Below are 26394 nucleotides of genomic sequence, written 5' to 3'. Positions count from 1 at the left end.
TCTTAATTTTAAATCAGATGTTATTGTGCTATTAAAAAACAACTGTCTACATTGCATATAACATTGCCCCATATAAATAGTCAACATTCAGTATACAAATTATATAATTTAAAAAATATAATTAATATAATTTACTGAGTATCTGTAGTATTTTAAAAAATAAAATTTAAAGGCTTTTTAAGACCTGCACAAATAAAAGTAATACTGTATGAGTGGAATAGGGCAATTTATATGGTAACACATTAATGACTGGTATAAAATGACTGTAAAAAATATGATACTAAACTAAAATTCTAAAACTTGAAAACTTTCACAAATACATTTCACATTTCAGCCTAAAAGTACTAAAAGGTAGCCAAAAAGACACTAAAATTAATAATAAAATTTAACTGGCCCAAAATGAAAAAAGACAATTTTTTAAACATTGAAAATATTTTTGATTGACATTTAGACTCCTATCTGATTTTCTATTCACAAATATCAAGGTATTTTTTTCACTATTTACAGTGTATCTGCAGAATTTTTAAATATCAATTTAAAGCAATTTATAACCCTTTTTAAGAGCTGCACAAGTAAAATGAAGACCGTAGTGGGGTTGAACAATGTACAGTAACATTAAGCCATAAAATTACATGATTTATAATTCAGATTTTCACAAAAACAAAACATCTTATACAATGGCATTTCAGCCTTTATACCTGTAAAATGGATAAATCAAGTATAATTTTTAAGTCTTAATTGTTTAGATTTTTAGAAAGCACATAATTTTTACATTTACAACTCTTATGTGTTTGCTGCATAAAAACAAGGCCCAATATTTGTAATAATCTTATTAAACAGCTAATAAATTCATTCCCTGTCAGGAGGGGGCGCTTTAGGAGCGCTGAAATTCTACGGTTTCCTAGTAACAGCTGTACACAAATCAGCAAGCATTAACGCAGTTTTATCAGGCATGAAATGAAAATGCCAGCGACACGTTTCTGAGGACAGTCGGTTCCCTTCAGATCAAGGGGCAACCTCCCGCTCTCTCTGTTGAAACCAACACGGAAGTGACTTAAACTGCAATTCATCGACTGGCCGCTTGAGGCTGGCTGCAGAAGGGAGTCAGTCCCATTGACTCCCCATGTTAAAATGCCCAAATTTACAGCAGAAAAAAGTATGTTTACAGCCTGGTTCAAAAAATGGTTTTGGTCTATATAGCTAGTTTTGCCCTTCATGTCAACTGTGAGGGGGGTGAATTTTTTTATAACTCATCCGTTTAAGTTATATTAAGCCTTAAAGTTCTGCATAATTAAGGGCGAGGTCACTTGAGTGACAGGGGGTTGCCGCTGCTGTCACCACTGTCGCGCTAGGCGGGCGTGGTTTCAGCAACAAGCTCCACCCACGTCCCGCCTTTTTGCCCATTTTTGATTATCCGGGAGTGACGCGCGGTGACGCGATTCCAAGATGGCGACGGCCGACTCCCGCCCACTTTAGGCTTCAAAATAGCGCTTCAGAATCCTACGGGTGACGTCACGGACACTACGTCCATATTTTTTACAGTCTATGCTTCAGATACATTCATATAAAGACATCCGTGAGGCGTTTTGACTTTGAAACATGCAGTGTGTATGTTTATTCAATGACATCATTGCCTTTTGAAGTTTTATCCAGCCCTATCGCGATTCTTGTATTTCCGTCCCTAACTCTTAAACTTATAATTAAGCCTTTTCTTATACTATTTAATACATTTAAAACTTTTTATGGCCTTAAATTTGATACAGCTAAATTGATGAGTTTGTAATGACCCGCACGAGCCCTCTACTTTACGATAGTCCGGTGAAACATTTTTGTAGCCCGACTGGAAAACACAATAGCCCCGGGACATCAGGCTGGCAATTTTGCGATCCCCAAATTCTCGTTTTAAACATAATTCTTATTTGTCGTTTTCAAGCCATCGAGGACTGATCATGCAACAACCTCCTGATAACTGGCATGTTTTATCTACCGCTCTGTTCCATCAGAGGGTGCGCATCAAGAAAGACCGGCGGATCACACTACAGCCTCATTTGCACACTCCAGCGGAGCTGTTTTTTTCTTTTCTTTCTTTTACATATTATAAGCATAACAAAAAATAACTATTTAGTATGGAAGCTAATTAATATGAAACCGATGCAACTGCATATTCAAGCACTTTCAAGCACTTCATCCAAAATCCAAGCATTTTTCAAACCTTGAAAACACTACATTAAAATTCAAGCATTTTCAAGGAATTCAAGCACCCGTACGAACCCTGAATGAGTGTCACATATGAGTGTCACATTTAAGTTATAACAAAATAATATATTTTTTCCAATTTAACTCAAGCGAAAACTTACCTGAAAGCCACGGATATCGCCGGAGGAGTCGCCATCTCTCTGGTGGGTTGCTAAGAGACGAACAAATTCAAATAGACAAATTCAAATAGAAAAGCGCAGCATCGGCCATCTGTCGTGAGCCGACTCAGAGCCGACATTTGATGAGCTGGCAAAATAGAGCACTGACCGAATTACACCTGCCTACGCCTGGCCGATCCTTTTTAGATCTAAAGTTTATGAGGCTGACGTTCTGCTCACAGACCAACATCATGCTGTCTGGGTAATAACTGTTAAAGCTTATTTTACCACAATTACATAAGCCTTTTGATGGGTTGTGTCAAGGAAAAACCAAACTCTTATACTCTCTTTCATCCATGAACGTTGCTCTCAGTTAATGTACGCGATCTCATAGTCTGAAACGCCTGCCACAGCAAATCAGCACACGCTGTTGTGAATAATTAAGCGAATCGACTTCTCATAGGATAGGAACACGCAGCATCATGAATATTTATGAGACACCAACGCGTCATCGATGTACTAAAGTCCATCCCTGCGTCACAAACGGTGACGTCAGCACAATGTAGATTTTAAACCCGGATGATGAAAATAGCGCAAAAAACCTCAAAATGAATTAACAGTCAATGTTAACAGATACCTGAGTGAGTACCGAGAAAATATACTATTTATATCAGCTTTTTATGTTTACTTTCAAATTACAGGTGTTTCTGTTGCTTTAAAAGAGTGCCCAATGTCTGCAAACATTGTAAGATTCCAAGAATATTCTTCTGGATTTCACAACTTCAACAATCGTGCCTTCTTAACCCTGCCTTTGTGTGAGCTTCTGCTTTCTGGTTTGGTGGTAAGATATCCATTAATGCTTGTTCGAATTCAACTAAGTTTTATTTTTGCTTAAAGTGTACTCATTTATGTCTTTGTACTGAAAAAAAAATTGCAAATGATTTAATACTCATTTACATAACTTTAGCATGTTGTTTTACTCACAGAACAAGACAACCAGTGGACACCAGATACTGAGGAGATCATTCCATAACTTTTTATCATTGACAACATTGTCAAAAGATGAAAGATGGCTCTGAGATGTTTGGGTGGTCGTCTGTCACTCTGTCACTCCTCTCTGTCTTTGTTTTATATTTATTATTATTTTGCCTGTGTTGCCAAGGCGTACTATCTCTTTTCACCTATGATCACCAAACTCTGCTTGAGATTGGAGCCTTCTGCAATCAGATTAAACCTGACCTGATGAAAAGCTCACTTCCACCTCCATGCCTCGAAGAAATTCCAGCCTTCCTGAGGCACCCTCCTCTCTATCATGCCTGCAAGAGACGGCGAAGAAGACGTGGTAAACGCGGAGGTGTCCGGGTAAGGTTCGAGGCTTTTTTGAGGACTGTTCGTGTGCTTGGTCACTGGACCGATCTGTATCTGTTGGATGATGCTGTTTTGCGTTCGAGGGTGTTCAGGTGACGCTGGCGGCTTAGGCTGGGTCGGCTGCTCGCTGGACCCAGATCGGCTGGGTGTACAGACTAGAAGTGGTGTGGATCGTCGGAACCTCCGCTCCCTGAAGTGTGTCCTGTCCGCATCTGACACTCTTACTTTAAACCTGACTCTGCTGAATGTGAGATCTGTCACAAACAAAACGTTTTTACTGAACGATCTCTTTATCGCTCGCAATTTGGATTTTATGTTCCTGACGGAAACCTGGCTCCGTGAAGGTGATCTTGCTCCTTTATCGGAGCTTCTTCCCCCTGGATGCAATTACTTCAACTCCCCTCGTATTACCTGTAAAGGTGGAGGACTGACATCCATTTTTAAATCCACTTTTTGCTGTCAACAATCTTCAGCAGCAGGCTACTCCAGCTTTGAGCTGCAACTCTTTGAGGTAAAGATTTCTGAGACTTTTCTCTGTGCGGTGGTCTATCGGCCACCAAAATTCAACAAAGACTTTGTTGAATAATTTGTTTGGACTTTGCAGACTTTGTGTCGGGGTCACTCTTAAATATGACCACTTTTTGATTGTTGGCGATTTTAATATACATGTGTGTTGTGAGAACAGACCTCTGGTCAAAGACTTCCTGAATGTAATTGACTCTTTGAACCTTATGCAGTCTGTTCGGGAGCCCACGCATGAAAAGGGTCATATTTTGGATCTTGTGCTGTCATATGGGCTGGGCATACAGATAACTGAGATCAGCCACACACTTTTATCCGACCATCTACCTGTTCTATTCTCCCTCTCTGTGCCTGCTCCCTCTCTAAGCGCAGCTCCTGTGTGCCGTCTCCTTTTTTTAAAATTCTGTAACTCCACAGTTGTTTTGTGCTACTTTTAAAGACTCTTTTTTATACTCTCTGAATGATCTTAGTGACCGCAGTGTGGATGAATGCATAGCAATGTTTGATTCTCTCTGTACTAAGATTTTAGATTCGATAGCGCCCATGACTTTAAAGCGCATAAAGCCACAGAAGGAGCCCTGGCTGAATGAGTCCACTCGTGCGCTCAGGCGCACATGCAGACAGGCGGAGAGAAAATGGAAAAGGACAATCATCACATTTCTAGGGAACTCCTTTAGGACAGTCTTATTAATTATCAGCAGGCTGTAAAAACGGCAAAAACTGAATATTTATCCTCACTTGTGTCAAAAAACGCTCATAAGCCTCAGGTTCTTTTTAACAGATTAACTGGTGAACCCTGGTGATGCTGTCTGTATGGAGCCTTCTTCTATCTTGTGTGAGGCTTTTCTGCAGTTTTTTACAGACAAGATTTCTGCTATTAGAATCCCACTCTCTCTGTCTGTTCAGGACCCCTCAGCTCCTCTAGCAAGCACAGCTGTCTTAGACAGCTTTGAACCTGTCTGTCTCTCTGAACTGAATGAGATAGTTGCACATTTACGCCCTACTAACTGCCACACGCATTCCATCGTGTCTGTTTAAGGCCGCGATCACACCGAACGCGTCTTTTAGTTCTAAAAACGCGAAGCGCACAGCACTGCCTTTTTTGGTGACTTTTAATAAAAGAGCAGTGTGCTGCGGTTTTTTTATGTTGCTAAGCAACGACCAAAACAACTGTCCTGTCAGTCAAATCAAAGGATTATAGCGCGAGCGCTCTAAAATCTTAGTTTTTTGCTGTTAAGTAAACTGTCATATTAGCAGAAACCCTAAATAATACAGCTCCGGGTTACCCACGATAGACACCAAAGGTTTCTCCTCTAATTCTTGCAGTCTCCGGACTTTTTAAGCAACGGTAAACTTTCGTCACCACAACAGAAGGCCCGCCTCTCCATTCATTCGATTGGACAATGGAAAAGAACGCGAATGACGTCGGGCGTTTTTCCGCTCAGAGTTGATTTTTTTTCAACTTCAGGCGCTCAGAGCGCTCCTGCAAAAACGCGAGACGCAGCAGGCGGCGAAAACGCGAGGCGCCGGGGGCGCATAAACAGCGTGCAGAACGCTCACTGCCAACAGAAAACCATTCAAAAGAGGCGCCTCCAACTGCAAAAACGTGTTCGGTGTGATCGCGGCCTAAGAAGGTCTTCTGTTCAGTGGAGTGTTTTATTTTGAAGTTTATTAATTTGTGTCTTAGTTCTGGCTACGTCCCATCCTCCTTCAAACATGGCATAGTACAGCCTCTTTTAAAGAAGAAGAACTTAGATCCACTGGTTTTGTCTAATTTTAGACCCATTTCCAATCTCTCTTTTATTTCCAAGGTTTTAGAAAGAGCTGTTTTAATTAAAAACAGCTGATGTTTGTGAACAGTTTCAGTCTGGTTTTAGGCCTTGTCACAGCACAGAGACTGCTCTTTTAAAAGTTTTTAATGATCTGTTCTTACACCTTGATACTGGCAACTGTGCCATTCTAATTCTGCTTGATTTGACTGCAGCCTTCGACACAGTTGATCATAAAATTCTTCTGTGGCGCTTGTGTTGGCTTAAAAGGCACTGTCCTAAGGTGGTACAAGTCGTATTTAACAGACAGATCAATTTCTGTACAAATAGGGAAGTTTTCCTCCTCAGTGGCCCCTCTGACCTGCGGGGTCCCTCAGGGGTCAGTTCTTGGTCCACTCCTATTCACCCTGTATATGCTCCCATTGGGATCCATATTCATGAAGCATGGCATCTCCTTCCACTGCTTCGCTGATGATGTGCAGGTGTATCTACCGCTAAAGATTCCAGCCAAAGAATCTTTGCACGCCGTGATAAACTGCATGAGCGAAATTAAGACATGGATGGACCTAAACTTTTTAAAACTTAATGAGAATAAAACGGAGGTTGTCCTGTTTGGTCGCCAAGAGTTGGTTCAGGTTCTTACCAGCTCCCTTGGCCAGCTAGCACTTCATTTAAGATCCCATGGCAGTAATCTTGGAGTGATTGTTGACAGTGCTTTTAAACTGGATAAGCAGGTCAGTGCTGTAGTTAAGTCTAGCTTTTTTCAGCTTAGACTGATAGCTAAAGTCAAACCGTATCTGAGACAGGCTGACCTAGAAAAAGTTATTCATGTTTTATTACCTCTCGCCTGGACTACTGTAACTCCTTGTACATAGACATTGGGCAGTCCGAGCTCCATCGTCTGTAGCTTGTACAGAATGCAGTAGCTCGTCTTTTAAGCGGCAGGAAGAAGCGGGAGCACATTACTCCAGTGCTCTCATTGCTTCACTGACTTCCAGTAAAGTATCGGATTGATTTTAAGGTTATTTTATTTGTTTTTAAATGTCTGAATGGGCTAGCCCCAGAGTACCTTACAGACCTTGTCAGGTTGCATAGGCCCTCCAGAGACCTCCGCTCAGCCAATCTGATGGTCCTGGAGGTTCCTAGATTGAAACTGAGATCCAGAGGTGACTGAGCTTTCTCAGTGGCAGCTCCTGCTCTCTGGAACTCATTGCCCGTAGCTGTGCGAACTGCTAATAGCCTGTCCAGTTTAAATCACAGAGGAGCCGCCTTGATGAATGTGTTGTATTCTATATATACCTTTATTCTTAGCATTTTGTTATTTTATTATTCTTATTGTATCAGTGTGTGACTAATATTTTGTGTATTTTACTGCGAAGTACTTTGGTAGGCCCTGGCCTTGAAAATGTGCTATATAAATAAATGTGACATTGACATTGACATTGATTCAGTACACTACCTCATATACTGTTAGCTATTTATATTTTGCTGTTGTTGTTATTAATCAGAACTTAACAGAATTTGTCTCCAGTCCTATTCAAAGTTATATTTATGAAGCTTACCAAGTCTTTTAAAACTGGTAACTTTGATTTGGTTGTTGATTTTGTGTTTTTTTTGTTCAAAGGACTTTACGTTTCATATCTTAAGTTTGTATTTTTATACATTTTATTTATCAGAAATTTAATATATTTTGATGTTCCTCTGTTCTGTTGGGACAATAAAATAACAGTTTCTTTTTAAAATGCATTATCATATTATGTTAGTTAAAACTCATAAATAACTACAAATAACTAATGTTAGGGAAATCTGTTAATGTTTTGTTGTGCGTTTCTGAAATAAAAGAAAACATAAAACACAAAAAAAAATATCGTCCGGAATATCGGATTTTAAAACCAACAAATATTTGTATCGTATCTGCCTTCAAAATCCTTTATCGGTCTGGCTCTAATCAGAAGCAACCGGGTGGGCTTCCCAAAAACCACCATTAACAGGTTGCCCAAAAATGCTCCTTGGGGAAGCATGAGGTAGAACAGGGATGACCTGCTGCTCTTCATTGAGTGGAAGGACACAAGAGAGGTATTGATGTGCTCGTCATTCCATTCAGCGAATGAAAATCAGACTGTCCAGAGGATGGTGAAGATGGGAGATGGACAATGGACAATGATGACCATACCAATTCCTTCTGTAGTTTCAGACTACAACAAGTGAGTACATTTTTTTTCCAGTGGGTCATGCAGAAATTTTGCAGATGTGTTTGTATTTTATGTATTGACTTTTTTGCTCTTTTCACAGGGACATGGGGGGAGTTAATATGTGCTGAGAAAAACAAGAAAGTTGTACCTCACCCTTTTCTTCCACTTTGTGGACATTGCAGTGGTCAATGCTTTCATTATCCACCAGCACCTGGCTGCAATGCAAAGTAAGAAGCCAAAAAATCTGAGGGAATTCCAGGAAGCTCTAATACAGGAGCTTGCTGATTGGTTGCCCCCTCCGGATGTTCCTGCTCCTCCTGCTGCTCCTACTGCTTAGCATTCAGCAGGACACACACCAAAACACCTTAAACCTCCCAGTAAATTCAGAAGAAGATGTAGGGTGTGCCACCTGAAAACCCCTGTGATCTGCTGTATGTGTGACATGCCTCTTTGCTTCCTCCCAAAGGCAGACTGCTTCAATCGCTGACATGATGATAATTTGTAGTTCTTAGCACTGAATAGTTGTAAATAGTTAGTCATTTGGATTTCTATAACCATACTGTACACTTTTTTGTTGTTTTATTCCTATTTCTAAAACAATTTACACCCTGTTTATGTTTTTTGTTAATTATATCTGGAGTACAATGTTTTGAGAAAAAAAGATCAAGTTGTAAACAAATGTCATTAACAGAGCATAAGAATCCCCAATTAAGAAAAAATGACACCTAGTGACTCCTTTGTTGGTACAGCAGCTAAAAATCTACAAGGTTTCTGATATTAATTCCAAATTTATAACATTATTTTAGAATTCATGCTATGATTTCCTGTCATAGTTAGGGTAAAACCTCCTTTGGAATATATATTTTTCCATAAAAGAAAAAAAATATTTTAGTATCTTTGTATTATAATGAACTTAAATTGCTATAACTTTTTCATATATTATTTTTAACTGCAGACACTTGTACCATAAACATGCAAGTGTTTTCTTAAAAACAAGACCGGAATTAATCTTATATGTAAAAGCATTCCATAGTTACAACCATTTAAAGTTGTACTTCACCTTTTCAAATCTGAACCCAAAATAGGGGGCGACAGTTAAGAGGTTAAATATATTAACTGATTGATACAGTGTAATGTCTCTGGCCTGCAGAACCTCAAAGAGGTCTTTAAGCTCTTTCACGAGTTCCCACTTACATATAATTAGCTGGAGTATGTAAGCATGTTTGGCGTGCTGTCCGGGGAAGGGCTCCGAGCTCGGGAATGGCCCGAACCTAGAGTACCCCCCCCCCCTATGTATATGTGTAGAAGGAACTCGGAGTGAGGAGATGGGGTGGTGGAGGGATGCTGATAATCCGTCAAATGGGTAGAGGTGAGTCGGCTGTATTTATGCATGATGTAGATTGGCTTGAGTGAGTTCCAGCTGTGTTAATTAGGCTAAGTATCTGACGTGCTCCTCCCGAACTTTGCTTTAAGAAACATCATTTAAGTGCATCCATCATCAGACCAAGGTTGTGCTTTCACTTGAATTTTAACTCGACCCAAACGTTGGGTTATTTGGTGTCTCATTGCCTTGCTACCTTTATTTTTACCAATAAGAATAAATCACAAAGGAATGTAAAATAATTTTCCTGTAATACAATTATACAACACAAAAAAAATTCAGACTGTTCAGACTGTAAAACAAGAGTTTCTGTAGATCAATGCAACATACTTTACATAAAACTGTAAAACAGTTTCTGTAGATCAATGCAACATACTTTACATAAAACCGTAAACACATTTAAACCGCTACAGACTGGAAAACAATGCAACATACTTTACATAAAACTGTAAATATATTTAAACCGCTACAGACTGGAAAACAACAGACAAGTCATGTGACTACTTTACAAGTGGTCACAAAAAACTGATGCCTTCAAAAACTTTACACATGAAGACTCATGTCCATCGATACTAGGGATGCACCGATCCAACTTTTTCAGTCCCTATACCGATACCGATACGATGCCTGGGCTTTGTATATCTGCCGATACCGATCCGATACCATTGTTGAATGCTTTTGGAGGTGCTTGATCAAATTGTTTGTATTGAATGTTGCAGTTTAACCACCATCCCACCAACCCAACATTTCCTTTGCAGACATTGCAAACAGCCGTCTGCAATGAATATAGATTCATATAGATAGAAAAAATAAAATACCCCATAACAAATAATAATACAAAATAAAAATAAAAAACTATAAATAAATAAAATTAATATGAGTAAAGGGGGGCCTGTGCCCCAGTAGAGCTTTATGCCGCGTTCCAGGCAACCCGTTACTCGTGTTTTTTCCTACCTTCTAGCCGTGAAAGTGCACCGGAACGGCAGTCAAACCCGTGACTTCCCACTCGTGAACTCGTACTAGATCGATGTACTCCCAGTTCTGAGTTCTGACGTGACATAGCCCGCAAAACCACTATGTCAGCACCTACGGGTGCGGTGTTTATGCAAGTGGTGCACAGTGAAAAAATAGACTTTAGGACAATATAACGTTGCAAACAAATGAATACTAATGTAATAATAATAAATGTGCTCAGGCAGTTTGGGGTGACTTGCCTGGAACGCTACAAAGTCATGAGTTGTGATTTGAAGTTGTGATTTACGAGCTTAAAAACCTGCCTGGAACACAGTATTAGGTCTAGCAACTCCCCTGGTTTGAGACCGCCTTATACAGATATACTTTTTATGAATGTGGATGTAAACGGAACGTCATTAGAAAACAAAACAACTTTAAGTAACAAATACATACCAGTAATATCGTGGCGTAGTTATTAAGGTGGCATAGCATTTCAGCTAATGCAGCTAACTTACCTGAGGAAAAAAAAGAGCGTGAAAATGCTCAACATGAAAATAATGTATCTGTGGTCAGATTCGGCATGTCCCGGACATTTACTTGAAAACAATATGCCCTTAAAATATCAATTTTAATACGAAATGATCGAATTCTGACAAAATATTACAAAGACATGGTATGCAGACAGTAACTGAACTTACACCCGTATTTCTGACCTAACGTTAATTCATAACTTTTCCATGAGGCGTTAAAATAAGGGATATATGTAACGTTAATGTTATATAGAAATTAAACTTTGCTTGTGTGCGCACACACACATCTTTTATTTAAGAATAAAGCTATTGTTTAGGCCTTTTTTGTCAAAAGAGTACCTTATAGGCTGCTTAACGTTATCGTTAATCCTTCACAGAAAATAAACGCTAACCCTGCCAAAATTTTTGGGTCAAAATAACCCAACCCAGGTGTTCAGTGGTGAACCGTCCATTTGACCCAGCATGAACAACCCAACTGTGTGTTTACAGTACCTCAAACAACCCAGAATTTAGACCCACCACAATTAACCCAGCAATGTGTTTACAGAAATAACCCAGCACTTTTTTGAGTGTATATACTATTTAAGATAATATGTGAAATATGTTTTTGTCAAAATTCATTGATTGGATTTGAAAGTGTTGGATTTGTTAGAGGTAAGGAGGTAACAAAGAAATCTCAGTCGTTTTCTACCGTTTCCATTTATTATTAGTTGCTAATTTCTGAATTATTAGTAGATTGCTTTACACTGGCATTTATAATGAATGCTGATATCTCGAGTGTTTTTTTTCTCTCCAAGTTGTTTTTTGGTTGTTTTTGTAGTTGTAAAAGCACTCTTATAATTCTAAGTATCAGTTTGATCAGTCCTAGACCACTTTTTTAACTAGCCTTATCAGATCCATCTAACATGCAGTCTTCTTGATCACTCACTCATTAATTAATATACTTCTTATTTTCTATCAACAGTTCCTTTATTCATGTGTCAAGATGTAAAGTCTTGGTTAATAAACGCATAGAAATATCCACAATATAAGTTAAAATCTTTTCAAATCTAAAAGTTGACCATTAGGTGTGGCAAGACCACAACATACATTGAAAATATTTAAGGATTTTTTTTGGTACATTTTCTAAATATATCGTGTGTTTTATTTTAAGAAGGTTACAATAGTTACATGAAAGGGTATATTATATATTTAAAAAAAAAAATCTGTGGTAAACCTAATTTAATTATGTTGGTATGGTAATTAAAATCTCCCAATTATTTACAAAGGTAAAAATGACTACATCAAATCTGCATACATGTTCACATACTCCAGGTAAAATCATTAATTTTAATAAAATAAATCCCAGGATAGAGCCTTGTGAATCCCCAGTGGGACAATCAATGTAAGATGACTTTGTACCATCAATACACATACAATGTTTACTATTTAAAAATATATGATTTTATCTAAATTATGTGAGTCTTCCAAAAAAGTTACATTTGTTCATTTGGCTAAAATAACCTGGTGATCAACTGTGTCAAATGCATTCTTTAGATCTAAGAAGACAGCACCAACATATTCACTCTTATCTAGTTTATCTAGCACTCTTAAGGATTTGTTTTTCTCAACAAACAATTAGCTGATTCTGAGCAATAATTTCTAAAAAATCAAACTGCATAGGATGTAAAGAAGTAACTTAGTTACCCATTTTTCTGCAACATTAGATTCAATCGAAAGGATGCTAATTGGCTTATAATTACTTTATAAACAGGGATAACTGTAGCCAACTTCCAAGCTGATAGAACAACTGATTGTCTAAATGACTAATTTACCACATATGTAATTGAGCAAGCTCAAGCATCTTTATTAGATTTTAAAACATTGGTGTCAAGCCCATAGGCATCCTTTGCTTTAAAGTTATTTTAACACATCAAAAATAGTATCTACTTCTAATTCATTCATTTCCTCTATTTGAAAAACAGATTAAGTTGAATTTATTTTAAGAAAATATTAAAATATCTAGGGGAAAAACAAGTGATCAAAAGTGGACAAAAGAGACTGTGATACGGAGAAAGTCTATTTGTGATCTGTTCAACCAAAATACATTTTAAACTGGGGTATTTTTAACTGCTTCTAGGAACCTCAAGACTTTCTCTCTGGTGTTATCATGCAATTCCTAAGATGTTTCCTCTCTGTGAAACTTTCCACAGTTTCATACTGATGGCATAAAAACAGTTCATTTACAAGTGAAAACTCATGTGGTATTTAATGGCCGCTTTATATCTGAAACTCTTTCCGCAGTGACCACATATAAACGGCTACTTTCTAGTGTGAACTCTCATGTGCCGGTTAAGGGATCCTTTTTGGTTGAAACTTCTTCCACATTGCTGGCAGGTGAAAGGCTTCTCTCCTGTGTGAATTCTTATGTGCTCTTCAAAACGTTGTTTATAATTAAACCCCTTTCCGCACTGAGGGCATGTGTAGGGTTGCTCTCCAGAGTGAATTCTCATATGGACTTTAAATTGTTGTTTTTGATGGAAACTCTTTCCACACTGATCACACGTGTAAGGTTGCTCTCCATTGTGAATTCTCATGTGTCTATTCAAGCTTCCCTTTTGAGTGAAACCTACTCCACACCGTTGGCAGGTGAAAAGGCTCTTTCCAGTGTGAACTGTCATGTGGGAATTAAGGTTTCCTTTCTGGTTGAAACTTATTCCACACTGTTTGCATTTGTAAGGCTTCTCTCCAGTGTGAACACTCATGTGGCCTCCAAGGTTTGCAGGACGAGTGAAACTCTTTCCACACTGAGGACATACATAAGACCTCTCTCCAGTGTGAATTCTAATGTGGCGTTCAAGAGTTATTTTCTGACTGAAACTCTTTCCGCACTGTTGGCAGGCATAAGGCTTCTCTCCTGTGTGAACTCTCATGTGCATTTTAATACATGTTTTTCTGAAACGCTTTCCACACTGTTGGCAGGTACAGTACTTACTCTTTCCTGTCTTTTGACCCGTTTTTCTTGAGGAAGTTATTTTGGTCTGTGAGCAATTAAAAGATTTTTCTCCAGTTATAAAATCGTGTTGATTCTTATGTTGATTTTTCTCTTCCTTTGCATTCAGTTCTTGACTCTCCTCTTTTAGCACCACCAGATCTAAGGAGAAAAAATACAGCACAAAGCAACAGATGTCAAAACATTCAAACATTCTGTGTTAAATGCAACATACCACTAGATCCTATACATACTAAGCATCTGAAGTCTACTAAAGCTGAAATATGGGCAAATCTACCCTACCCTTCTCAATGTCAATTTCTGCAGCTCAGTAAAGATGTTTTAGGACTGGGCTGCTGTTTCTGAACTCAATAGATGTGACGCCTGCCGATGATCATTGATGATTGATTGCTTATTCTACATCATAGGATATCAAGTCATGAGTACTATACAAACTGACCATTTTTAATATGACGTTGAGGCATGTTGACAGCTTATGTTCAAGTTTTACAAGTATTAATGGCTGCATTGCCTCTTAGCGTTCTGAATGATTAGCTCTTTTGACATTTCCATTTGTCGTAAAAGAAATTGTAATACAGTGGAAATTAAGGTGTACACCAATTAAGAGGCGTACAAGGCTTATTTAAAAAAGGAAAATAGACCAATTTTAATTATCAGGAACATTCGAGTCAAGTTTTTTTTTTTCTCATTCTTTACTTCAAGGAGTAGAGTACTAGCAATTTTATTTAAGAAAACTTTGTCAATTATTTAATCATGAGGGGGATTTTGAATGTGTCAGCAAAATAAAAAAGGAGACATTTTCATTTTTATTATTAAATTCCTGTTTTCTAAGTCAGTGTCAGACAGTGCTGACCACAGTACAGTGAAATGCTAGCCTGACAAGCCAGACCCACATAAATGTAGGGTCTGGGCACTCTCCATAGACAGCGCTAAAGCGGAGGGGTGGGATGAACGGTTGTCTTTCAAACTCCCTCTCCACACAATAGGGTAGCGCTACAACCAATCAGAGCAACGAAGAAAGTGACGTAGTCAACTCCAAATACATCCTTCTTTTGTAAGAACGACCTCAGTGCAGTTTCTTGTTATTTTCTCAGAGAAAAGCTTAACTTCAAGTTTTTCAGAGTGGCGGCCAAAGCAGATTCGAAAGAAAGTTGTTTGCTAGCAGCAGCCATCGCTCTCTCTCTCTCACGCATATTTCACGCAACCAGAGAACATCTGACGGAACTTATAGTCGCAGGTCAGCCGTCATCATGTTAAACCCGCCCACCGACTCGTGATTGGCCCGGTCGATTTTGGATTTTTGGAAATCTCAAGTGAACGGAGAGTTACTAGACTGCCCTTGGAAGCAAATGTAATTTGCTGCCGCTAGGGGCGCGTCTAGATTCTAGGCTAGTGAAATGCACCTTTAATACAGATAAACCAGATTTGAAGTTGTAAACAATTGGATTACCTACCTGACAAACTGTAATTGCCTCAAAGACCGATCTGTCTATCATAAACATAGACAATTTTTTTCTGCAATTAACCGACTAATAAAACTTTGTGACCAACATTCGGTTGACTGTTAGTGGGGCAGACCTAGTCGGCCGAAAGTGACTGTTATCGCCAGAGTTTATTTTGTATATATCAGCATTAAACCATTTTCAAATAACTTCCGCTTTATTTATTTCATATACAAAGATATTACTCAGTCCTAGCAGTGGCAATTACATTGAATAATTAAACGGGACTCTTTAAATGTAGAGTTAAATCAGCACCAAAATGAGAGTAGAAAACTGACTTTTATAAACACTTCAAGAAAAAAACATTGTGAAAATAAATTAATAATAATTAATTATTAAGCCAAAATAATTTAGCTTTGAGAATGAAAACCAACCTGTTTGTTCCTCAGTATCTTCATGTTTGATTCTGAATGTTTCATCAATCTTCATGTCTTCACTCTCCTCTTTAATACACGGCATCATTGTAATTATGTGTCACGTGGATCTCAGTTGCCTCACTGGGAGTTTTTCTGTGTGTTTGCACTCTGTCCTGTTTAAGATGAGAATAATTAACAGAAAGAAAAATAAAACCTTAACTAAATCTCTGGAGGCAATTTAGTGCACTAGTAAGGGAGTCAGTTAAAGTGATAGTGAATGGCCTTAAATCACCTGATTATCTAACCACAATCAAAACTTCAAACATAATTAATAATAATCGGAATAATAACAAGAAACAAATAAATAAAAGAACAAGATGCACTAATAACACAATTTATTTTGATTAATTGTGCGCTCCTCGGTCATTTCTGACCGGAACATTTTACATTTAGATTTTTTAAAAATCACAGCTTCATCGGAATGATATGAAACTTGGTGACTTTTATGGCACTGGGAATGTGAACACAGAAAAAAAATTACGACATCATTCGAAAAGGCTAAGTGGGCATAAAAAAAATAGTCACACTCATGCTCTTCGGTCAGAAATGACCGACCATAGGAAATGAATGGGAAAAAGACAAAAACACAGCAATTCAGAGATTAACTGTGTGCACAATCGACAAATCAGACACAAAACTAAAAAAAAGTACACAGCAGTGAAGGGATGATACTATAAAACATCAGGAGTGTGATTTAGACACATCCAGTCACACACAGACGCGCACACACACACACTTATACACACACACATCAATAAAACTACTGTGTCTGTAATAGAGCAAACGTTTGAGAATATGTGAAATCCATTCAATAATTCAGTCATAATGCAGAAAAAGCTCACAGCAGTGAAGTGGTGACACTCTAAAACATCAAGACTGAAAAATAAACACACACACACACACGCACACACACACATACAAACACACATCTATAAACTGCTGTCTGTAACAAAGCAAAGTTTTAGGAGTACAGTATGTCAAATTAATTCAATAATTCAGTAACAATGCAGAAAAAAGCTCAGAGCAGTGGGCAAAACTGACACACACTGGAAATTAATTTGAAATCTGCAGTAAACAGTGATGAGAAGCAAGCACTGCCTCTTGGGTTTGTCAGTGCAGTGCCGTTTAGGATTGACTATAATCATAATGCAAAAATTAATTTGAAATCATTATTTATAAGAAGAAAATATCTAAAACTTCACAAAAAGTACTCTTTGAGAATGTCTGAATATATTTTAAAGTCCATTACTTATTATATAAGTAAGCAATTATGTCTAAAACAAATTGGGAATTCACTAGCATCTCTATTGATGTCTATACAGGCCTCTAGTGGTTACACTGTGAAATTGCTTATTTTTCTTCCTGTGCTCCCATCAGGTGGTGCTAATCTGTCTTCAAAAAATTGATTTGGAAGGCCTATACTCTATTTTAATCTGAAATACTGCATTCATTGAAAAATAATTTTTAAAAATTAGGATTTTTAATTTTTTTTCTATTTTCAGTGGAAAAAATAGATCATAATTATTGCATAAATAATCATTAGTACCATAAAATTCTCTAAAATTACAAAGGAAAAAAGAAAAAATATTATGGAACAAAAATATATTAGATTGGTTTTACTGAAGAAAAAAAAAAGTTACATTTCAGGTGTCCGGTCACTTTTGACCGTGAGGAGCATGAGTGTGACTCCCAAATGAGGAGCGCACAAGGGTTAATATTAGGTATTTAACGAATATATTACATTTAACAGATTATATTTAAAAACTAAATAATGCTATTGTATGTAAAAGTTATCGTTACATACATACACTAAACTCGTCTTCTCTATGCATGTATTGGTCCCTCTGTTACCTCCAAGTCCGCGATCTGCTCGATGATGGAATAGTACTCCGGCAAAGGCACCCATCTGTCTCTACTATGGTCACACCATCTGCGCTTCGTAAAAGTGCGGTCAAGCCATCTCCACTTAAATTTCTATTGCACACCTATATAGATATTTACGGTAACAAATAATTCTGACCTAATACGGCGCATTTCATGCTATTTAACTACTTTGAAGAACTGCATATCAAAGTCAGGACCAATGCTATTAACAATCTCTTTATCTCCATCTCCCAAATAAAAATACTATATTAATCTGACATGCGCAAAAGAATATAAAATTATGAACTCAAAATATTTTCTGCAAACTCCAACAGATTATTGTTCTGCATCCTACCACGGTGCTGATTTACATCAGTTTCATTATTTTATAACTGAATAATCAAATTGAATACGCCAACAGATTATTGTTCTGCATGTTCATGCAAGTGCCACAGAGATGATTTTCAAGTTGTTTTATTGTATCATTTTTAATAATTGCATACCAAAATCAAGACAAATGCTATTTATTACCTTACTGTACTACATTGCTGTATGGACATTTTAGATTTTCATAAAAATATAAAAACAAAAAAGGTTTTCTGCAAATTCCTCCATAATCTTGTTCTTCATCTCCCCAAGCACCTCTGTGGTGATTTTCAAATGGTTTCACGGTTTCATTTTTTAATATTTTTTTTTTAAAGTGAAGACAATTGCTATTTATATTCTTGTATAGCCATTTTTAAATTTCATAAAATTAAATAAAATTGTTTTCTGAAAACTCCAACTCCAGATTATTGTTTTGCATGTCCCCAAGTACCACTGTGGTGATTTAAATTGTTTTACTGTATAATCTTTTAATAATTGCATGCCAAAGTAAAGACAAATGGTTATTACATTGCTGTACATAAAAAATCATAAAAATATGAAATCAAATTGTTTTTTGAAAACTCCAACAGATTATTGTTATGCATGTCCCAAAGTACCACGGACATAATTTTCATGTTGTTTAACTGTAACATGTTTTAATAATTTCATACCACAATCAAGACAAAAGCTATTTACATTGCTGTATGGAAAAAAAAAATCATAAAAATATGAAATTAAAATAGTTTTTTGAAAACTCCAACAGATTATTGGTATGCATGTCCACAAGTACCACTGTGCTGATTTTCAAGTTGTTGTACTGTATCATTTTTTAATAATTGCATACCTAAATAAGGTGAAATATTATTGAATATTTCTCTAGACATGTTTATTAAAATAATACAAATATATAATCAAATATGAAATATAAATAAAAACATGAAATCAAATGTCCATGCAGTTTTACTGTTCTATATATTGTAGCAGGGATAACTACATATAATTTATAATTTAGCTCAAAGGGAATCGAATATGATTCAGTAGGGAATTTGAACAGAATCGCTGTTTTACGGCTGTTCCAGAGTCGACCCGCGATTCATTCACAAGCCGTGTAACAGAAACAATCTGCAATGGATATTACTATCCAGAATATAGTGAAAACACTATATATTAGCACAGTAGCAAAATCAGCAGTTTAAGACATTAATTTGTAAGCACAAAACACAAGATACTTATCTTTTCTAATAAAAATATGATTTTATTGGATAAACCTAACACATACAAACTAATCTAACATAAACACACGCATTCACACAGGTTGCAGAAAGAGAAAGTGAGGAAAGAATGAGTTTAAAGGAATGAACATATGAAGTCCCAAGTTAGCAATATGTGCAATTGCTTAGACCTGAACAACCATCAATCACTTAATTAACCCTCGTATTGAGTCTCTCAAAGAGGTTATTAAACTTTATATCAAAATGCACCAGTTCAGTAAGATTCTGGAGGTTACTTGCGCGTTGCCTTTGGGAATTCCTTTGGTTGCGTCGCTTCAGAAAGGGGCTTTCCCGAGGTTGCTGATTGGTTGGTTCTGTGGTCCTTTGTGAAGACTTTGGGCGTTGGCTGGATATGAGAGCGGAGCGCTGTTAAAGTTCAGGTCCGCGAAGACGTTTGGGTCAGTCGCGGCTTGCACAAACTTAACTAGAAACGAAACTCTCAACGGAAAGAAATAAAAAAATAATTAAAGTAAAAGACAGAAGTGTAATGATCTCCTCATGTTTCCTTTATAACGGTTTTGAACACGTTTGACCTGATTCAGCATGTGCATGGGCCCACACACAATCGTGGACACACTCTTGATTTACTCATCAGTAAGGGTCTAAACATTTCATCCACTGTTATCAAGGATGTAGCACTATCTGATCACTTCTGTATTTTCTTTGATATATTGATCTCTGCTACCACTGAATCTAGATCAGTCTCTGTCAGAAAGAGATGCATTAACGATAACACGAGTGTGCTATTTATGAAGGCTATATCTTCAATGCCAAGCATTTCTGCAGACTCTGTTGATTCTCTCCTGGAGTCCTTTAACTCAAAAGTTAAGAATGTCATTGATGACATTGCACCTATAAAAAACAGAAAGATAATTGGACAGAAATCACCGTGGAGAAAATCAACAGCAGTACAGAGTATGAAAAGACAATGCAGGAAAGCTGAGCGGATGTGGCGGAAGACAAAACTTGAAATTCACTATAGCATCTATAAAGACAGCCTTCATGCTTTCAATGTTGAACTAGGTAAAGCTAGACAAACATTCTTCTCGAACCTTATAAACAGCAACCAAAACAACACTCGCACTCTTTTTGCTACCGTTGAGAGACTAACAAACCCCCCTAGTCAGATCCCTAGTGAACTGCTCTCTGACAGCAAGTGCGATGAGTTTGCTTCCTTCTTTTCTGAGAAGATCAATAATATCAGAAAGACAATTAGCACACCCTCAAGTTATGCAGAGGTCAGACAGATTCGACCACAATTTCAAAAAGAAGTCATTATGTCGAATTTTGAAGAAATCGATAGCAACATTTTGGAAGAAACAGTAAAGCACCTCAAATCGTCAACCTGCCACCTTGACACACTTCCCACATCTTTTTTCAAAAGTGTGCTTAACTGTTTAGAAGCAGATCTTTTAAAAGTGGTGAACACCTCACTTCTTTCTGGGACTTTTCCAAACTCCCTGAAAATTGCAGCTGTTAAGCCCCTTCTGAAAAAGAAAAATCTTGATAACACCATATTGAGCAACTATAGACCAATTTCAAATCTTCCTTTTATAAGCAAGATTATTGAAAAGGTTGTTTTCAATCAGCTGAATCACTACATAAACTCAAATGGATACCTGGACCATTTCCAATCTGGCTTCAGACAACATCATAGCACAGAGACAGCGCTCATAAAGATAATAAATGATATTCGCCTAAATTCAGATTCTGGCAAAATATCAGTGCTGGTACTACTAGATCTCAGTGCTGCGTTCGACACTGTCGATCATAACATTCTTTTAGATAGATTGGAAAACTGGGTCGGGCTTTCTGGGATGGTTCTAAATTGGTTCAGGTCATACTTAGAAGGGAGAGGCTATTATGTGAGTATAGGAGAACATAAGTCTAAGTGGACGTCCATGACATGCGGAGTCCCACAAGGCTCAATTCTAGCGCCGCTGTTGTTCAGCCTGTATATGCTCCCACTAAGTCAAATAATGAGAAAGAACCAAATATCATATCACAGCTATGCAGATGATACCCAGATTTACCTAACCTTATCGCCAAATGACTACAGCCCCATTGACTCTCTCTGCCAATGCATTGATGAAATTAACAGTTGGATGTGCCAAAACTTTTTACAGTTAAACAAGGAGAAAACGGAAGTCATTGCATTTGGAAACAAAGATGAAGTTAAAGATGAAGGTAAATGCGTACCTTGACACTAGGGGTCAAAAAACAAAAAATCAAGTCAAGAATCTGGGTGTGATTCTGGAGTCAGACCTCAGTTTCAGTAGCCATGTCAAAGCAGTAACTAAATCAGCATACTACCATCTCAAAAACATTGCAAGAATTAAATGTTTTGTTTCCCGTCAAGATTTGGGGAAACTTGTTCATGCCTTTATCACCAGCAGGGTGGACTATTGTAATGGTCTCCTCACTGGCCTTCCCAAGAAGATCATTAGACAGCTGCAGCTCATACAGAACGCTGCTGCCAGGATTCTGACTAGAACCAAAAAATCAGAGCATATTACACCAGTCCTCAGGTCCTTACACTGACTTCCAGTTATGTTTAGGATAGATTTTAAAGTACTTTTACTTGTTTATAAAGCACTCAATGGCCTGGGACCTACATACATTGCAAATATGCTCACTGTATACAAACCTAACAGACAACTCAGATCACTAGGATCGAGTCAGTTAGTAATATCAAGGGTTCACACAAAACAAGGGGAATCCGCTTTTAGCTATTATGCCGCCCGCAGTTGGAATCAGCTTCCAGAAGAGATCAGATGTGCTAATACATTAGCCACATTTAAATGCAGACTCAAAACTCACCTGTTTAATTGTGCATTTATTGAATGAGCACTGTGTTACATCCGAACAGACTGCATTATTTTATGTATAATCATTTTACTGTGCTAATTAATTTCAAAATCATTTTTTAAAATCATCTTATTATTATTAAATTTTTTATTTTAAATTACAAACAAAATCTATCGTCTGTTTCCACATTCTCGCCATGCGCGCCGCCGCCTTATCCTTTCTAACAATTTGGTGACCGCGACGTGATGTCTCTGATCAGGTAAGATGAAGTATAGTTTGTCTATCTGATTAGTGACATTATTGTTCGTTATGAATAGACACGATGAAGTAGTTTGTCTGTCTAAGTAGATACGATGAAGTAGTTTGTCTATCTAGATATTGCGCAAGAATGAATAGACACGATGAAGTAGTTTGTCTGTCTAAGTAGATACGATGAAGTAGTTTGTCTATCTAGATATTGCGCACGAATGAATAGACACGATGAAGTAGTTTGTCTGTCTAAGTAGATACGATGAAGTAGTTTGTCTATCTAGATATTGCGCATGAATGAATAGACACGATGAAGTAGTTTGTCTGTCTAAGTAGATACGATGAAGTAGTTTGTCTATCTAGATATTGCGCAAGAATGAATAGACACGATGAAGTAGTTTGTCTGTCTAAGTAGATACGATGAAGTAGTTTGTCTATCTAGATATTGCGCACGAATGAATAGACACGATGAAGTAGTTTGTCTGTCTAAGTAGATACGATGAAGTAGTTTGTCTATCTAGATATTGCGCACGAATGAATAGACACGATGAAGTAGTTTGTCTGTCTAAGTAGATACGATGAAGTAGTTTGTCTATCTAGATATTGCGCAGACCAGGTAAGGTGAAGTATAGTTTGCCTATCTGACGGCCGCCGCAATATTCTCAGCAAAACTGAGAGAGCGCGCTGAAATAAATCAAAAGTGAAAGTGTGGGTCACAAGTTTCGGTCTGTCCCGTGGTGAGGTGAATATCTGTATATATTATCTGTGATTTTAATTCCTTTTTATGTCTGTGCTACGTCCGAACAGACTGCATTATTTTATGTATAATCATTTTACTGTGCTAATTATAGTCTGATTATCTGTACTGACATAAGATGATTTTTATGCTTTTTATGTGATGTGATGTGATGTTCTATTGTGATTTTAATTCATTTTTATGTACAGCACTTTGAATTACCATTGTGTATGAAATGTGCTATATAAATAAACTTGCCTTGCCTTGCCTTAGTGGGAGCATATACAGGCTGAACAACAGCTGCACAAGAATTGAGCCTTGTGGGACTCTGAATGTCATGGATGTCCACTTAGACTTATGTTCTCCTTTACTCTCATAATAGCCTCTCCCTTCTAAGTATGACCTGAACTATTTGAGGACCATCTCAGAAAGCCCGACCCAGTTTTCCAGTCTATCTAGAAGAATGTTATGATCAACAGTGTCGAACGGAGCACTGAGATCTAGCAATATCAGCACTGATAGTTTGCCAGAATCAGAATTTAGGCAGATATCATTTATTAACTTTATGAGCACTGTCTCTGTGCTATGATGTGGTCTGAAACCAGATTGGAAATTATCCAGGTATCTATTTGAGTTTATGCAGTGGTTAAGCTGATTAAAAACATCCTTTTCGATAACCTTGCCTGAAAAAGGAAGATTAGATATTGGTCTATAGTTACTCAATATAGTGTTATCAACATCAACATTTTTCCGAAGGGTTTTTGTTACGTAAGCAGACCAAACGAGAGAGATGAGAGTGAGTATTAACAGGTTTATTTTCAGCAGAGCAAGTTGAAGGTAATAGCGTGCAGAACCGGGTGAGTATAACAGCTCAGGGTGTGATTCTTGAAATGTAGCTGGATCGTGGATGATTAGCTGCTTTTCCTTTCCAGGGACGACGGGAGGAGGACCGGTGAAGATGACCACACTCACACACACAGCGTTGGAGTTCTGTCGACGGACTTACGGCTGGCACACCGCTAACTGGAGACAAAGACTGGACTTGGACTAGAACAGACGAGAAGACAGGTAAGTAATCAGAAGGTAAGGATCACGGTAAGTTTAGTAGGGATTTGAGACCACTTAGAGTGAAGCTCAATGAGTCCGCTTCGTGCAAACGAGCCCAGACAATGATGGCTGTGTGTGAGGTGCTCTTGTAATGAGATGATGATTGAGTGCAGGTGCATGATGATCAGTATTCAGGTGACTGTGATCGGGGCGTGATTGTGGGTGCAGAACCTGACCAATCCGTAACATTACCCCCCTCCCCAGGGCCCGCTCCTGAGGGCCGAGGCCTCCGACGTCATGGTGGTCTGCCTCGTTCTCGAGGGGCTGGACACTCAGGATGGTTACGGTGGAATTCCTCCATGAGGGCCGGATCAAGGATGTCGACTCTGGGTACCCACGACCTCTCTTCTGTTCCGTAGCCTTCCCAGTCGACAAGATACTCCAAGTTGCCACCACGACGTCGGGACAGAAGAATCTCACGGACCGAGTAAATGGATCCCTCTTCCAGAACCAAGGGAGGAGGGGGTTCTTCTTGGTCAGGTTCTGTGGAGGGAATGACAGGTGGGTGAAAAGGTTTCAGCAAGGATATGTGAAATGTGGGGTGGATACGGTACTGTGGCGGTAGTTGGAGCCTGTAGGTGACGGGGTTGACCTGTGCCACGATGGTGAAGGGACCAACAAACCTGGGACTCAGTTTCTTCGAGGGCAGGCGCAGACGGATATCTCTTGTGGAGAGCCAGACCTTTTGCCCAGGAGTATAAGTGGGACCTGGAATCCTCTTCTTGTCAGCGGAGATCTTTGTTCTGCGCACTGCCCTTTGCAGGTGGTGGTGAGCCTCGTCCCAGACTCTCTCGCTCTCCCGGAACCAGTAATCCACTGCAGGCACCTGTGATGGTTCGCCATTCCAGGGGAAGAGAGGTGGTTGGAAGCCTAGCACACACTGGAATGGCGTGAGTCCTGTGGTGGGTTGCCGCAGTGAATTTTGGGCGTATTCAGCCCATCCCAGGAACTGGTTCCAGGAGTCCTGGTGACCATGACAGAAAGTCCTGAGGAACCGCCCCACCTCCTGGATCTTCCTCTCCGTCTGCCCGTTGGTCTCAGGGTGGTATCCAGAGGAGAGGCTGACGGTCACACCTAGGAGTTTCAGAAATGACTTCCATACCCTGGAGATAAACTGCGGTCCGCGATCTGAGACAATGTCCTCTGGAATGCCATAATATCGGAAGACGTTGTTGAAGAGAAGTTCTGCAGATTCCAGAGCTGTGGGAAGACCTTTCAAGGGTATTAGACGGCAGAACTTTGAGAATCTATCGACAATGACAAAGATGCAGGTGTTACCGTCCGAGGGAGGAAGATCGGTCATGAAGTCCACTCTCAGGTGTGACCAGGGGCGGTTCGGCACAGGCAAGGGATGGAGTTTCCCGGCAGGCAGATGACGTGGGCTTTTGGACATCGCACACTCCTTACAACCTTGAACATACCTCCGTACATCCCTTGCCATGTGCGGCCACCAGAAGCGTTCCGTCAGCAGCGAGAGAGTGTTGTTGGCCCCTGGATGTCCAGTGCCCAGGGAGGTATGCGTAGAATGGATTAGATCTACCCGTTGGGTCCTAGGGATGTACTGACGACCTGGTGGACAGCCCGGCGGAGATCTGGGTTCTGGAGTGGCGACAGCCGGAGGGTTGGTCCATTCTATGGGCTGGACGATGATGTCCTTTGGGAGTATGGTGGAGGGTGCTTCAGGTGAATCGTGGGAATCATGGATACGTGACAGGGCATCTGCTCGGACATTCTTGGATCCTGGCCGGTAGGTTATCGTGAAATCAAAACGAGAAAAGAACAGGGACCATCTTGCCTGACGGGGACAGAGCCTCTTGGCCTCTCGCAGGTACTGCAGGTTTTTGTGATCTGTTATGACTTGGAACTGGTACCAATGTCGCCACTCCTCCAGAGCGAGTTTGATAGCGAGGAGCTCGCGGTTGCCTATGTCATAATTCCTCTCCGCTGGGCTGAGCTTCCGGGAATAGTAGGCACAGGGATGAAGCAATGGAGGAGTACCATGGCGCTGTGACAG

The 26394-nt window shown here is 38.9% G+C and overlaps 1 protein-coding gene across 1 annotated transcript in view; it reads right to left on the bottom strand.

The window, feature by feature from the left end:
- Window positions 1-16023, bottom strand: part of LOC141338876 (uncharacterized) — a 58750-nt gene extending 42727 nt beyond the window's left edge. The window contains exons 1-3 of the mRNA XM_073844496.1: window positions 15939-16023; window positions 13763-14203; window positions 13399-13678 (exon numbers count right to left, since the gene is read on the bottom strand). Coding sequence (XP_073700597.1) covers window positions 13399-13678; window positions 13763-14203; window positions 15939-16023 — 806 coding nt within the window. The remainder of the gene's footprint in view (window positions 1-13398; window positions 13679-13762; window positions 14204-15938) is intronic.
- Window positions 16024-26394: the final 10371 nt, after the last annotated feature.

The sequence above is a fragment of the Garra rufa genome, chromosome 1, assembly GCF_049309525.1.
Source record: "Garra rufa chromosome 1, GarRuf1.0, whole genome shotgun sequence".
Taxonomy (NCBI): domain Eukaryota; kingdom Metazoa; phylum Chordata; class Actinopteri; order Cypriniformes; family Cyprinidae; genus Garra; species Garra rufa.
The sequence above is the reverse complement of the archived record's forward strand: the minus strand, read 5'-3'. Positions and strand labels throughout refer to the sequence as shown.